The sequence below is a fragment of the Perca fluviatilis genome, chromosome 12 (genome assembly GCF_010015445.1).
Source record: "Perca fluviatilis chromosome 12, GENO_Pfluv_1.0, whole genome shotgun sequence".
NCBI lineage: Eukaryota > Metazoa > Chordata > Actinopteri > Perciformes > Percidae > Perca > Perca fluviatilis.
The window spans coordinates 9,883,536-9,897,528 of NC_053123.1; the positions used below are offsets into that span (position 1 = coordinate 9,883,536).

At 41.5% G+C, this 13,993-nt stretch overlaps 1 protein-coding gene across 3 annotated transcripts in view; it reads left to right on the forward strand.

Annotated features, from left to right (window-relative positions):
• The first annotated feature begins 1,285 nt into the window (after positions 1–1,285).
• fn1a (fibronectin 1a) overlaps positions 1,286–13,993 on the forward strand; it is a 32,806-nt gene continuing 20,098 nt past the window's right edge. For 2 of the 3 annotated variants that reach the window (XM_039817800.1, XM_039817801.1), the window contains exons 1-12: positions 1,287–1,591; positions 2,690–2,815; positions 2,970–3,107; positions 3,464–3,595; positions 3,795–3,932; positions 4,445–4,603; positions 5,202–5,399; positions 5,535–5,717; positions 6,210–6,386; positions 9,970–10,125; positions 10,512–10,640; positions 10,837–10,980. In XM_039817800.1, the coding sequence (XP_039673734.1) occupies positions 1,462–1,591; positions 2,690–2,815; positions 2,970–3,107; positions 3,464–3,595; positions 3,795–3,932; positions 4,445–4,603; positions 5,202–5,399; positions 5,535–5,717; positions 6,210–6,386; positions 9,970–10,125; positions 10,512–10,640; positions 10,837–10,980 (1,810 nt within the window). In that variant the 5' untranslated portion in view covers positions 1,287–1,461. Of the gene's footprint in view, positions 1,592–2,689; positions 2,816–2,969; positions 3,108–3,463; positions 3,596–3,794; positions 3,933–4,444; positions 4,604–5,201; positions 5,400–5,534; positions 5,718–6,209; positions 6,387–9,969; positions 10,126–10,511; positions 10,641–10,836; positions 10,981–13,993 lie in introns of all 3 variants that reach the window. The other variant, XM_039817802.1, reaches the window with a different exon arrangement.

Here is a 13,993-nt window from a genome sequence, read left to right on the forward strand (position 1 = left end):
AGGACAAAAGGATAATGGTAAAGGAACCTTATTAATATTCCAATTGCAAAAACCAAACACAAATGCCTAACTAAGTGGCTTTTCTAAAAAATGAATAAACTTTAAATGTACACAAGGCTTTTCCCACTAAGCGACACATGGAAGTACTGAACAAAACAGTCACTAAGGGACAGATGAAGAGCACTCCTCTTGCTTTATAAGGTTTTAAAGACTTTTAAAATGAGCCAAGGACAACGATCCATGCACAGGAGAAAAGGAACAACTGATTACAACTGATAAGAAAGGACAGAGAGCGAGCCAGAGAGAGTAAAAGAGAGAGAAAAAGAAAGTTGATCTCTTGACTTGCACATTACAGAAGTTAGCCAGCTCACCGAAGAATCATTTCTGGACATATAAACACTTTCCAGACATTGAAACTTTACGCTACTGGAGACTTTCCAGACAATGACGCCATTGACCTAATTCCTGCAGATCACTACCCTGACTGTATAAAACCTATAGGCCAATATAATGCATGACATCAATGCCTTGTAGCAAGGTTGTGCTGCTTAACACTCAATGACAATATCACATAGCAATGAAGACACAGACCCCTCGATATTTGACGTTAGGTATGAATTTGTTCAAATTAAGTGGGAGAGGCTTTCCTTTTAGTGAAAGACAACACTGTGTTCTACATTGTATTTCAAATGTAGTGAATTGTCCCAAGAGGGCACACCTGGGACTCTTCAGAAACAATTTGGGCATTTGGTTGTATAAGTGACTAACAGTAGGCCTACAATTATAGGAGGTTTGAGTTTACTGATGGTGGATTTTAATTTTCTCCCTGGATGAAATTTCAAGGGAGTGAGAGCAGAGGACAGCCGGGCTGCACCCCTGTGGCCAACAGGGTCCTAACCCCAGAACCTTTACAGTAGATACAGTATAGTAGATGTGCAGGGCCCAGGGCCCTACAGTTTTAACCAGGTGGGGTAATACAAATCTGCTAATGGGGCGTTGCCTCATCACGAGTTCAAAGACATTTTCAAGTTTGTTTAGGGCCACTTCAGTGTTGCAGGTTGCATGGAGACAAGCATGGCATTTCTAAAATAATACTTTTGTCTTACCTTATGGTTTAAAAAGAAAATAGTAGGAGGAAGAGCTTATGGCCTGGAACTTGTAACCATGTTTGTTTCGTAAAAGTTTGTCCGCCTAACTTCTTATAGGCTACGTGCTGCGTGGGTAGTCGGCCTCTTTGTTGGACCTCCCTCCTCCGGCTGAAACTAAGCCATGCCCAGATAAATCACTCCCACAGACTGGTAACCTGCACACTGGGGCCGCGGACTGGAGAGGAGAGGAGCGGAGTTATCTGGGAGGTAGGAGCGCGGCAGAAAATAAGAGTTGCACTGGAACCGACTTCTCTCCGTCCCTGAGTGAAATAAACTTTGCACAAGGAGCACCTGTAAACTCGCATTAAACATTATGTCCGGCAGCACCATAGCCAGGGTGCTGGTTGCGCTCTGTATCGGGAGCGCGGTGAACTGCATGCCCAGAGGGACGCACAGGATTCGGAGACAAGGGCAGCAGCATCAGGTCCCCTCAGTCTCTCAGGGTAAGTGTTTTTTCTTTATATCAAGTTATTAGTCACAGGAGTGATTTCGTGTAGAAGTAAATTGTTCCTTAACCAGAACTTCAGAGAGTTTGAGGGTAAATAATGAAATTATTGTTCATTTCGATCGTGTGTTGATATGTTAGTTGAGATGGAAAGCAACATGTACATATAGTCAAGTCATACCTAACAGGACACTTCTTTTCAGGTCGTGTCCCTGTAGTCTCTCGGGTGTGTTTTATTATTTTACAATAAAAACGATTGGGTACCCAAACATTTTGGTTTGTGACTGATGTGAACGCCACAAAAAGCATAAATAAATGTTGATCTCTGATTTTTGAGTCACTGGTTTAACCTAGAGAGAGAGAGAGAGAGAGAGAGAGAGAGGAAAAAAATGATAAAAAGTCTTTCTTCTTTCACTTTTTAAAGTTGCAAAAAAAGTCATGAGATGTTAACAAAGAACATGCCGTGTGTGTGTGTGTGTGTGTGTGTGTGTGTGTGTGTGTGTGTGTGTGTGTGTGTGTGTGTGTGTGTGTGTGTGTGTGTGTGTGTGTGTGTGTGTGTGTGTGTGTGTGTGTGTGTGTGTGTGTGTGTGTGGGGGGGGGACTAAAGGTGGATATAATTCTCCATTCTGTGCAACTGATTTATTACTCAGCCCTGGGGGCCTTTGAAGTCAAGTCAACACATCCAGGGTCAATTTCACAGACATGGGTGGAGTCTTGTCCCACAATAAAGTGATTATTCTTATTTAGGGTATGCTTATTTTGGGATAGCACAAACCTTTTGTCTTTTGATACTGGTCTGTGTTTTACTGGTCTGTGTTTTGTAGTTATGGTCAGGGATAGCCCATTTTCCAGTGTCTTCATTTGTCTTTCCATTTTGAAGAAGGACATGGTAAGCAGGTACAGTGTTTGTGGGTGTGTGAGGGTGGAGTGGGTTTTCTTTCGTTCACATTTTCCCTACAATGTGTGTATTTTCAGTGTAGGAGCAAGGGGAGGAGGTGCATTTTATTTGACCTCCTGCTGCCTGATTCTAGCTTGTACCAAAGTCTCATCAGCTGTATTTGTTTTCTGTTCTCTTTTTTTCCCCCTCTCCTGTCAGATGGTTGTAGAGAAAACGGTCAGTTCTATGGTATTAATGACCAGTGGGAACGGCCGTATTTGGGCAGTACTCTGGTCTGTACCTGCCATGGAATCGCTGGCATCAAGTGTAAAAGCAAACCTGAAGGTTAGTATGTGTTTATTGGTCTCATTCTTTTTTTTTAAACCGTGTCCAGAAATCACATCTTTTGCATAATTTCCCTCACCAATCCATCTTAATTTCCCTCATCCTTTAACAAAAACATACAAAATACCCCTTTTCCGTTGTTTTCTCTCTCTAGCAGAGGAAACGTGCTTCGATAAGATCAACCAGCAGTCCTACAATGTGGGAGAAACCTATGAGAGACCCAAGGATGGCATGATCTGGGACTGTACCTGTATTGGATCAGGGAAGGGCAAGATCAGTTGCACCATCGGCAGTAAGTTTGTGTTTTGTGTGTGTGTGTGTGTGTGTTTTCTGTGAGTGCCTGCTCTACAAGGAGCTGCCCCACTGCCATTAACTGTTCTAACCACAGACAAAACATCCAAGCTCCAGTGTTTCTGTGTATATCCTGGTCTGCCAGACTGAGGCCAGTAAACGGGTTAATATCCATATTCTCCACAGCTGATTAGCAACTGGTGCTGTGCAGCTGTTAGCACTTAGCCGGGTGGTTAGATAATGGGAGAAATGTCTTGAGTGTGTGTTTCGTTTCCTTTTGATTTCTATTTGTGCAAACACACCCAGGCATATGGACCTCTTGTCTAAAATCATCCTTTTCCCCTTCTGTCAACCCAGACCGCTGTCATGAGGGCGGAGCTTCATATAAGATCGGTGACACCTGGAGGAGACCCCACGAAACGGGAGGCTACATGTTGGAGTGTGTCTGTCTGGGTAACGGCAAGGGAGAGTGGACCTGCAAACCTGTCGGTGAGTCATTCAGACAGCCGCTGACTAACCGACGACTGTATAGCCAGTATATTTAGGATGATTGATTATCATTATTATTTATTATTCATTCTCCTATGTTTTACAGGCGGTTAATAAATAGACTTAACTTTTAGGGTATTTTTGTATTGAGTGTTTCGTACAAAAAATTTAGTAGCTCATGAGTCTCTGTTACCTGCAGCTGAGCGTTGCTACGACAACTCGGCGGGAACATCATATGTTGTTGGGGAGACATGGGAGAAGCCGTACCAGGGATGGATGGTGGTGGACTGCACCTGTCTGGGAGAGGGAAGTGGACGCATCACATGCACCTCCAGAAGTAAAAAAAAAAAACCTTGATTTATTTCTTCCATCTAACGAACTATCACCTCCCAAATTTTTGTATGTTTCCTTTTTCCCTACTCTCTAGCTAACCGCGTATCTTATGATTTGTTGGAAGATTTTAACAGGCTGTTGAGGAATTGTTTACCAGTTGTGTTTCCAATTAAGACCAGCACTTGCATCCTTAATGATGCTGGCTGATGTAACGGGTGAAACGGAATGTTATTCCCTGTTGGCTTGCTGTTGCATGCAAGACTTCAGGGTGGCCTTGCACGTTTGTAGTGGAGGTAATCAATACATTGTTATCATGCATGTTATTAACAAAGTCTCAAGGCACAAACATGGAAACAGCTGGAGGCCAGGAGGAACTTCTCCCCACAGAACCACTGCAGGCTTTTAAACATGCACTCTGCACATTAACCTAAAAGTTTCCCACCCAAAAGGGCCACGTTGCTGTCTCCCAGTTTCCATCTATTTCTTATTAATTCCTCTCATTCACTTCTCTCCTAGATCGCTGTAACGACCAGGATACTCAGACCTCCCACCGTATTGGAGATACCTGGACCAAGACAGACGCCCGAGGCCACTCGCTCCAGTGTCTTTGCACAGGGAACGGCCGAGGGGAGTGGAAGTGTGAGCGACATGCTTCACTTCACACCACTGGCCTGGGTGAGAAATGATAATACCCCCGTCTCTTTCCTCCTGCTCTCTGTATGGAGAGAAGAATGTATACCAGAGACAGATGCTGTGAGGAGGGAGAGATAAGAAGTGCCTAGTGTCCAAGTGTTGAAGTGAGAAAGATGTGTCTTGTAACTCATGACCATGAGCTCATGAAAAAGAGAGAAGGGGAACAGGGAAATGAAGAGGAATACATCATCATGGGAAAGTCAGTGGGAGAAATGTGCTTAAAGTGATTATTGGGTGTGAGACAGAAATGTATGCTCGTTGTCACTCGGGGACAGTAAAAAACTCAAATGGAACATGTTAATAACCCTGTGCAGTCCTCTTTCAGTCGAAATAAAAGCCAGATATATATTTAATTGTGTACATTTATACAGTATGACACACATAACTGTATGTTGTTTCAGCTGAAGTCATGTATAGACCTTTTCTTCAAGTGACAGTTGCATGTTCAGAGATATTTATTCTTGTTTTAACTGAATTCAAATGTTGTGTTTGAGTTACATTATCACTTGATCTTTTAATTTGGGAAGTTCTCATATGATAACATAGCTACCCCTGACCTGGATCCAACTTTACATTCCAGGCACTGGCTCTCGTGTGATCACTAACATCCAGCCTGCAGTCTACCAGCCTGCCACTCTGCCTGAGCATGCCCAGGAGGGACCCTGTCGGACAGATGCAGGACTGTCGTACTTCATCGGCCAGCGCTGGATGAAGAACCAGGGAACCAAGCAGATGATCTGTACCTGTCTTGGCAATGGAGTCAGCTGTGAACAGTGGGGTAAGAGATATTTCCTTGTCCTTACAAATTTACAGCATTCATCAACAGTGGCCATAATTGTATGTGCATTTTGAGCGCAAAATGATATGTTTAGTCGTATTTACTGTATTTGTGTGTGCTTCTGTTTTCACACAGATGGACCAGCTCCAGTGTATGGTGGCAACTCTGGAGGTCAGCCCTGTGTGTTTCCCTTTGTCTACAAGGGGAAGACCTACCACTCTTGTATCTCGGATGGACACAGTGATGGACAGCTCTGGTGTTCCACCTCCTCCGACTATGAGAGAGACCAGAAATATTCTTTCTGTACAGAGAAGCATGGTGAGTAGATGTGTTGCCTATTATTAAAGGCAGGAATTGTGTAGGAATTTCCAATTTAAATTGGTTGTTGACAAGGAATGAGCAATTGTTCTTATATAACAACCTTTATTTGGAAGAGTGCTGGAAAATGCACTCATCTGCAGCTAATTAATGTTAGGCTACTTCTGTGAATCTCTTGGCTGTTGTCCAGCTAATATGCTCTAATGTAACACACACACTGGTGTACCTAAAAGTACTGTATATCATTTTGACATTTGAAAAAAAGAGAGTAGGTTGTTTCATTTTACTGTTCAGAAAGACAAACAGTGGCAAGTCTTTCTTGAGAAAAATCTTCTCAGATACGTAACACTTGCTAGATTTAACTTCTGGGGGGGCGCGAAGCAAATGTAAAAACAGGAGCTGTATTGGGGTTTGGATATTGTTAACTCATAGTGATTACAATTTATATGGTTGTGTGTGTGTGTTTTTTTTTGTTTTTGTTTTTTTTAACAGTAATTGTGGCAACCCGAGGCGGTAATTCTAACGGTGCTCTGTGCCAGTTCCCCTACCTCTATAATGGCCGAAACTACACTGACTGTACTGCAGATGGACGTAGAGACGGCATGAAGTGGTGCGGCACCACAACAGACTATGATGCAGAACAACGCTTTGGGTTCTGTCCTATGGCTGGTAAGTCTCTGCATGTGTTGGGGAGAGAGAGGAAAAGAAGGGAACAGAGATGTTGGGGCTGGAGGTGTTGGTGTTGTTTGAAGTTGTGTGGTTCTGAAAGCAGATTTAGGCCATACTATTCTAAATAAATTCAAAATTTTAAAATGTCACTCAAAATCCCATAAAAAATTGAACTTTTAAAGCTCCTTTTTACATTCTTCACATCAGTTTCAAAATGTTTGTTTTTCAACAAAGTTTGCTAGCCATGGGGGCCACCAACGTGATTAGCACGGCTAATTGCAATGTCCCTCCCAGTCTTAAATAAAATGTATCTCCGCCCAGTCTGAATCAACGAGATACCATGGCCTTTGTATTAAGACCATTCTTTGAGGATGAAAAGATTTGATGTGTAACCTTATTAAATTTACATAAAAGCTATTATCAGAGTGATGTTAAAAAGCAGTGAGGGCTGTTGGCACAGACAAAATCAAATTTACAGTTCTTACAATGTTTATTTAAACTGTAGCCAAATTCACATTGAGGACATTGCCTTGTAAGAAATGCGTTGTATTGGTGTCAATTAAGTCTCCATGGGTAACAAAAGAGGCTGATGCCAGTGAAACACTAGGGGGTCATTGACACTGCACTCATGTCTGTGAAGGAATAATGAAATGGTAATGATGATACCAACATACCAACAAAGGCGGATCCTAGCTAGCTAATATCTTTAAACCTAACTGAAGATGACGCTGAGGTTTACAGTATCTTGGGCTTTGCATGAATTTAGTGTATGTTTAGTTTGAGTGCAGTCAAATGTAGTGACACAATATCAATATCCAAAAAATAGGAATCTTTAATTTAAAGGAAATCCTTCTTACTGCTGTCTACATCAAAGTAGACTTCATGGTAAACCGATAGAAGATTGGCAGCAGACTGTAAAATGTCGATAGTACACAATGGAAACATTTATAGGATTAATCTAAGATAAAGTAGTCTTTGAATTCTAAGAAACATGAAGCGCTGGATTTATTTTATCTCATAAGAACTTATCTTTTGTATTTTTGCATGCACTGTGGCACGACAGATGGGGGATCCTTTTTAAAAAGTTCAAATATTTGAAACTTGTTTAACTCTGATCTGAAGTCAAAGGGTTCTGCTGTGTGCAGAAGTTAAGACTTGACACGTGTGCATGAAAATAGCCTATGGAATAGTCCTCCTTGTGATTAACAAGTACATCAAATGTAATGGGATGGTGGTTTGTACTGATTTTTACGATTTCTTTTTATTTTTTATTTTTTTTTAAAGCTATAATTTTCTTCAGAATTTCTTTTATGCTTTCTTCAGCCCTGGGACCCACCTTTGGGCCGACACCCCGTCGTTAACAATACCCTGTCAAGATTTAAAGAGAAAAAAAAAAAAAAAAAACAGCATTCATGCCCTTTAGCCAGTGTCAGAGTGTCAGTCCAGCAATTAAAGCACCAGGGGGTCTTTGATACTGACATTAATGACTTCACAGGGATTGTCAAAACAAACAAGGTACTTGAGATGTTAATGGCTGTGTTTTAAAGGACGGTAATAGTCTGGAGCCCCTTCTGCTCCACCTGTGGCAATCTTCCGGGAAGATGCCGGATAGGGTTATCTGGTGTCTGCCATGTGTTCTTGGGATGGCAGTGCAACGGTCTCCACCTCCATTATGCTAACTGCACCATTTACATGATTAGATCCACTGTTTTCTCTCTACCTCTGTGACACTCAAAAACATGACACTGTTCATCAGTCCCTTTTCACAATCAGGGGTTTAACAGTTTGAAGCAGTTATAAAGCATGTCTGGAGAACGGACTTTTAAATTTAAACTTTAAATTGTGAAAAACACCAGATCATCCTTCAGCTATTAGTCAACTGGAAAGGATGGGGTAAAAACACACCCAGACATGGCCTCCAATCATTTTGAACACAAGCCATACTGGAAAAACCTGGATTTTATTCATTGACTAAGGCTTTGAGGAATATTAGCTTGGACTGCATTTATATAACATGTATCACATACCTTTTTTTTTTTTTTTTTTTTAAATAATGATTTTTAGACCAAACATGTCTCATCTGCGACATTTCGTTACATATGTACATATGTCGTTGCACATTATGTCAATGACAATAAAATTTAATTGAATATGAAAGAGAAAGATTGTTATGATTACTTACAATATAGCATCCTTTGGATTACATTTAGTTCACCCGCACATACTCATTCAAATTGCTACATTAACCTATCTTAAACCACTGCCCAGTTTCAGGACTATTCTATACCATGTCCCCTTTATTTCGGCCCCAAGCCACAGCCTTTGTTCATAGCCACCAAACCAAGTCCAAACGATCTTTACTCCCAGGAACCAGATGGTCTGGCTCTCGTCCAGATTCTGCCTGGCAGGAAAAGTCCGGGCTGGGTTCCAAGACAGCAGATCTGCTCTTTATCTCCACCTCTACCTCCCTACCCTATATGGAGAGTTAAACTGATGCTGATATGCATGCACATGGGCATGCATGCATATCAGCTTTGTCTGCTCCTTTAGCTCTACAGCACCATCATTTAAGAAATGTCACTTAGTCTGCAACTGACTCATGTGTTTTAATAATAAATGCTAGTTTTTGCCACCATTGTAATCTCTGCTGCTGCTCTTGCTCCTTCCTTAAATGTAGATACAGGTCAACACTCAACAAAAGAGGTTAGAATATGCACTTAAATAACCAGTAATGTGAAGAACCTCTGTTCAACAGTCAAATTCCATTAACATGTTCTTACTACTCACACACACACACACACACACACACACACACACACACACACACACACACACACACACACACACACACACACACAGTGAGAGATTTGCAAAGCAGGGAGGTACTTAGAACACACACACACACACACACACACACACACACACACAGTGAGAGATTTGCAAAGCAGGGAGTTACTTAAAACACACACACACACACAAACAGTGAGAGATTTGCAAAGCAGGGAGGTACTTAGAACACACACACACACACACACACACACACACACACACACACACACACACAAATAGGACAGGTCTTTGCCTGTTCCAACCACATTCACAAACTTTCTATCTTTCCTGATTAAACACTACTCACTCTTTTAATGACCGGAAAACATATGGAGAACACACACAGCCATTCATACACACAAGAACACGAGACAGCTGTTTCTGGCTTTCGATTTAGGAAAATCTTCTTCGTTTCTGTGGACACAGGTGTTCTGTGGTGGTTGTATCCTCCACAGACGTGATAGTGTGTAGTAATTGCAGGGTAGAATCGGTGATCTCCAAGGGGAATCCTTCATCATACTTCGTTTGCTTTTATCTCGAAGCCGGTACGCGCCGCTTGTGTTACTAACAAGGCTTGTATGATGTGTTTGGATGCATCTTTAATGTGGTGTAGTTTGGTTTGTATTTTCAACTAAAGTTGTGAATGGGTTTGTTCCAGTTTTTGCCCAAAAGTCCAAACTGGAAGTCAGACTGAATGAAGATCACAACAGTATAGTATGTGCTTTTGTAACTGGTTTTGTCCTGTGTTTTCTAGACCATGAAGAAGTGTGTACGGCCAATGAAGGGGTGATGTACCGCGTGGGAGATCAATGGGACAAACGGCACGATGTTTTGGGACACATGATGCGATGTACCTGTATCGGCAATGGCAGAGGGGAATGGAGTTGTGTTGCTTACTCCCAGATTAAAGGTGTGTGTTTGTGTTTGTGTGTTTGTGTGATAGTAACAGCGAGAGACGGGTTACATAGAGAAAGAAAAGGTAATTGAGAGATGCTGTCGTGGCAGTGTTTTTGTCTGTATGTGTGTGGAGTAATAATTAGAGTGCAATTAGAATACATTAGTGAAGATGTGAAAGGTCACGTGAGATATAATCACTCACCTGCCAAAAGGTCAAAGGTGAGACTGGCTACCTGCACTTTAGTTGCACCTGCATCACACACACACGCACACGCACACAGACACACAAGAACAGATTTGCAAAAGCAGTGAAGTACTTAGAAAAGTAGTTTCATTTAACATTTTCTCCTTCATGACATTGCATGTTTTCATATATTTGCGTTTGTTTGTCTGTTGCAGACCAGTGTATTGTAGATGGTCTGACCTATGAGGTGAACCAAACCTTCACCAAACAACATGAGGAGGGCTACACGATGAACTGCAGCTGCTTTGGACAGGGGCGTGGTCGCTGGAAGTGTGATGCCATTGGTGAGTTTACCATCTTACAGGCTGCACCATTTTGTCTGTGTTTCCTAACTCTCAGCTTTGTATTAGTCTAATCCTTTTTTTTTTTTTTTTTTATCTACTGGTTTTCGTCTGCGTTGCATATTTGAGGAGAGAAGCATTAGTGCCAGCTCCAGTGACCCCTGTTGCATTACCTGGTTTTATGTGACTCTGCCCTCAGATCAGTGCCAGGAGCCGGAGACGAGGGCCTTCTATAAGATCGGAGAGTCTTGGGATAAAGTCATCCAAGGAATCATGTACAAGTGCTATTGCTATGGCAACGGCATTGGAGAGCTCAGCTGCGAGCCCCAGCAGTCCTACCCTGGTAAGATGCTAAACATGCATTCAGCAATGTAGTGTGTATATAACGTAAGGAAATTGTCAAGCCATCAAGAGATTTTGCTATTGAAACTATGCCTCTGACATTAGGTTGTAAAAGGCTTTGCTGGGAAATGTTGCAAATCAACTTACATGTAGAGTTTCCCGCCCAGAAACATTAGTGTGTTATCATTATTATAATGAAAAATTATAACTTTTTCCACCTAGTCAACTTTTTCAGAAAAAAGTCCTGTCCCGATCTTGTCACTTTGACTCCTGGTCCTGTTTCAGTCTCTTGTACTATTTTATTAGGTTGACTGCTGTTACAGAGTTAGGTGGCACCTCTCACCGTCTCATTTTAGTGGTAGTAAGTTGTTTAAGCTTTGGTTCTCTTAATAGGAAAGCCAGGTTGATGGCTATATAAATTCTGGCGTTGTACATGATAAAGAATGGGCAAAATGTCCACAGTAGCTGTAAAATAGATATTTAATCCTCAGTAAGGATGTGTTTGGTAATACTGATGGTAAAGTGAGCTAACTTTACAAATTGCACTCTGACTCCTGCAGTGAAACCTATTTGTTTAAGTCACCTCGAAAATGAGGCCCTTGACTTTGATGTAAAACAGACAGAAATGATAGGGGGTGTGATTTCCTGTTTTACAGATACACCCCCTACTCTGAGCCTTTGTTCTTGCTAGCATGTGGTACATCCCCTGTGCTGTTGCCACAGCTGTACAAAAAACCACAGTGCACGTGTGTGTATACACCCCCCCCCCCACACACACACACACACACACACACCTACCACATGCACACACCTTTAAAGCCTGTTGAACAACAGTTTTCAATTTTGTGGCTTTTAGAAAGCACTTTAAATTAAACCTCATGTCTTAGAGTTTAAGCCCTTAGCCAGTATCATTTAGAATAAAGTCATGCTTCATTACACAACATTAAGCAGGGTTGATGGTTAAGTTACGTCATTCCTGCCGACTTGAAACCAAGGTTGGCTAGACAGCATCACTGCACACCAATCTTTAGAATGAGATAGAAGAAGATAATAATTTCTCACAGTTTTGTCTTTTGTCTCCTGCATAGGTCTGTGTCCCTTCTTCACATACTATGTTGTTGACTTGTTAGTATTCTGCCCCCTTTGTCATTACAACTGACCACGTTCTTAAACTTCTTGAATGGCATTCCCCAATAAAACAACATGTAATTATGTTCCCATTCCTTACCAATTTCCTCTTATTATTTGTAAAATAATGATGCACATGTACAGTATCAGTGAGGCTGTGAAGCTATGCTAATGGAAACAGAATTTGAAGTTTGACAAATCTTATGTAAAGGAACATTTGAACTAGTACTTTTTTGCTCTGTGTGGGAAGCAGGTTGACGGGAGATAGAAAATGCAGGGCACTATTCCTCCGTAAGTGGCTATAATAGCAACCAGCTGTGAACTTGCTCTGTGTGTGTGTGTGTGTGTGTGCGTGTGTTTGGCGAGCCATACAAAATACAGCATGCAAAGATTTAAGGGCAGTAAGAGGCAAAGCCAGACTCTAAGTCAGTTGGCTGGGTAAAACACCATAAAAGGTAAAAATGGGAAAACCCAAGTGAAGTATTTTTTAAGTTGATAAGTCTCAGATTTAGCACTAGATTGATAAGATCTTTGAGAAATTTTTTTTTTTTGTTTTCTTTTCTGCCGTCTGCGTTTATCTTGCCTTGTCTGGAGTGTAATTTGCTCTTTAATCTTTTGGGGCATTTCTTATTGTTAGGATGACTCTCAACATTACTTCCTTTTTACTGTGGTCCTTATCACAACTTTGCGGTCCATCTGTCTGTATCAAGAATCAATGTTGTGTCTGTGTGTGCAAAGTAAAGGGGGATGTCTGCATGTATGTGTGTGCTTGTAAGTGTGTATGTAATGCTAGGAGAGTGTGTGTGTGTGTGTGTGTGTGTGCGTGTGTGTGTGTGTGTGTGTGTGTGTGTGTGTGTGTGTGTGTGTGTGTGTGTGTGTGTGTGTGGCAGCGTGGGCGTGCGTGTGTGCGTGTTAGCGTGCGCGTGTGTGCGCACACATGCAGTTCATCCACTGCAAGTGTGCATCCGTTTCCATTTGCATCCCACATGTGATTCGATGTAACCCTTACCCTCGCCAGTGGCCTGTGGGTCTGTAATAGGCAGTAATTGGTCCCAGATTGTTTTTGAGGTTCGTGTATCTGCTAGCAACTCCTGGTTAACCGAGCCACTTGCTCAGAAACTTTGATTACAGGTCTGCTATTTGGAAAAGTGGTTAGAAAACCTCAGTTCTTTATAGAAGCTACCAGTTTTTATCAGCGCAGCTTATGTCAGGAGTCTGCTTGCCACATGACTTCTGTTTACATTAAAGATGACTCCATACCATTTGGTTCATTCCCGAAACCAGTAACCAGAAACTTCAATTTCGAGCTGCTGCCGATATCCTTTTTCTTTCTCTGCTAAGCCTTTTCTTTATATATACAGTATATATTCAACTTGTGTGTCCCGTCCATTGTCTGGTGATAACTTCCATGATTTTGTGTTATCAGCTTGGCTTTATCGTTTTCAACGAGGCAACTTTTTGTTGTTTCAGCATTTTTTTTTTTACTGGATCCATGTTGTTTAAAGAGCTTTGTCCTATACCTTTCTGTGATGCTTCTGCAAGAGTTTTATCAAACCTAATCATGTCAATCACATGAGGCCGTACAAGTGTTTCCATGACAAAGCCCTTATGATAAAGATTGCTGAATTGTTCATCTTATACCCTATTGAGTTTTATGTTTGCTGTTTGCAGTAATGTCAAAAGTGGAGAAATCCTGAGTTTCGAGATAAAAGATTAAAGAACAAATGTCAAAGAAAAGTATGAGGGAATAAAGAACATTAACACAGGGAGCAGTCTCCCTGTGAAATTAGTTCACTATATTTGCACTTTTTCACTTTTAATGAAATATTTCCACAGCAAGAGGATAGTGAAGGTTAGAAACATGATGAAATAGAGAAGAGAAAGGA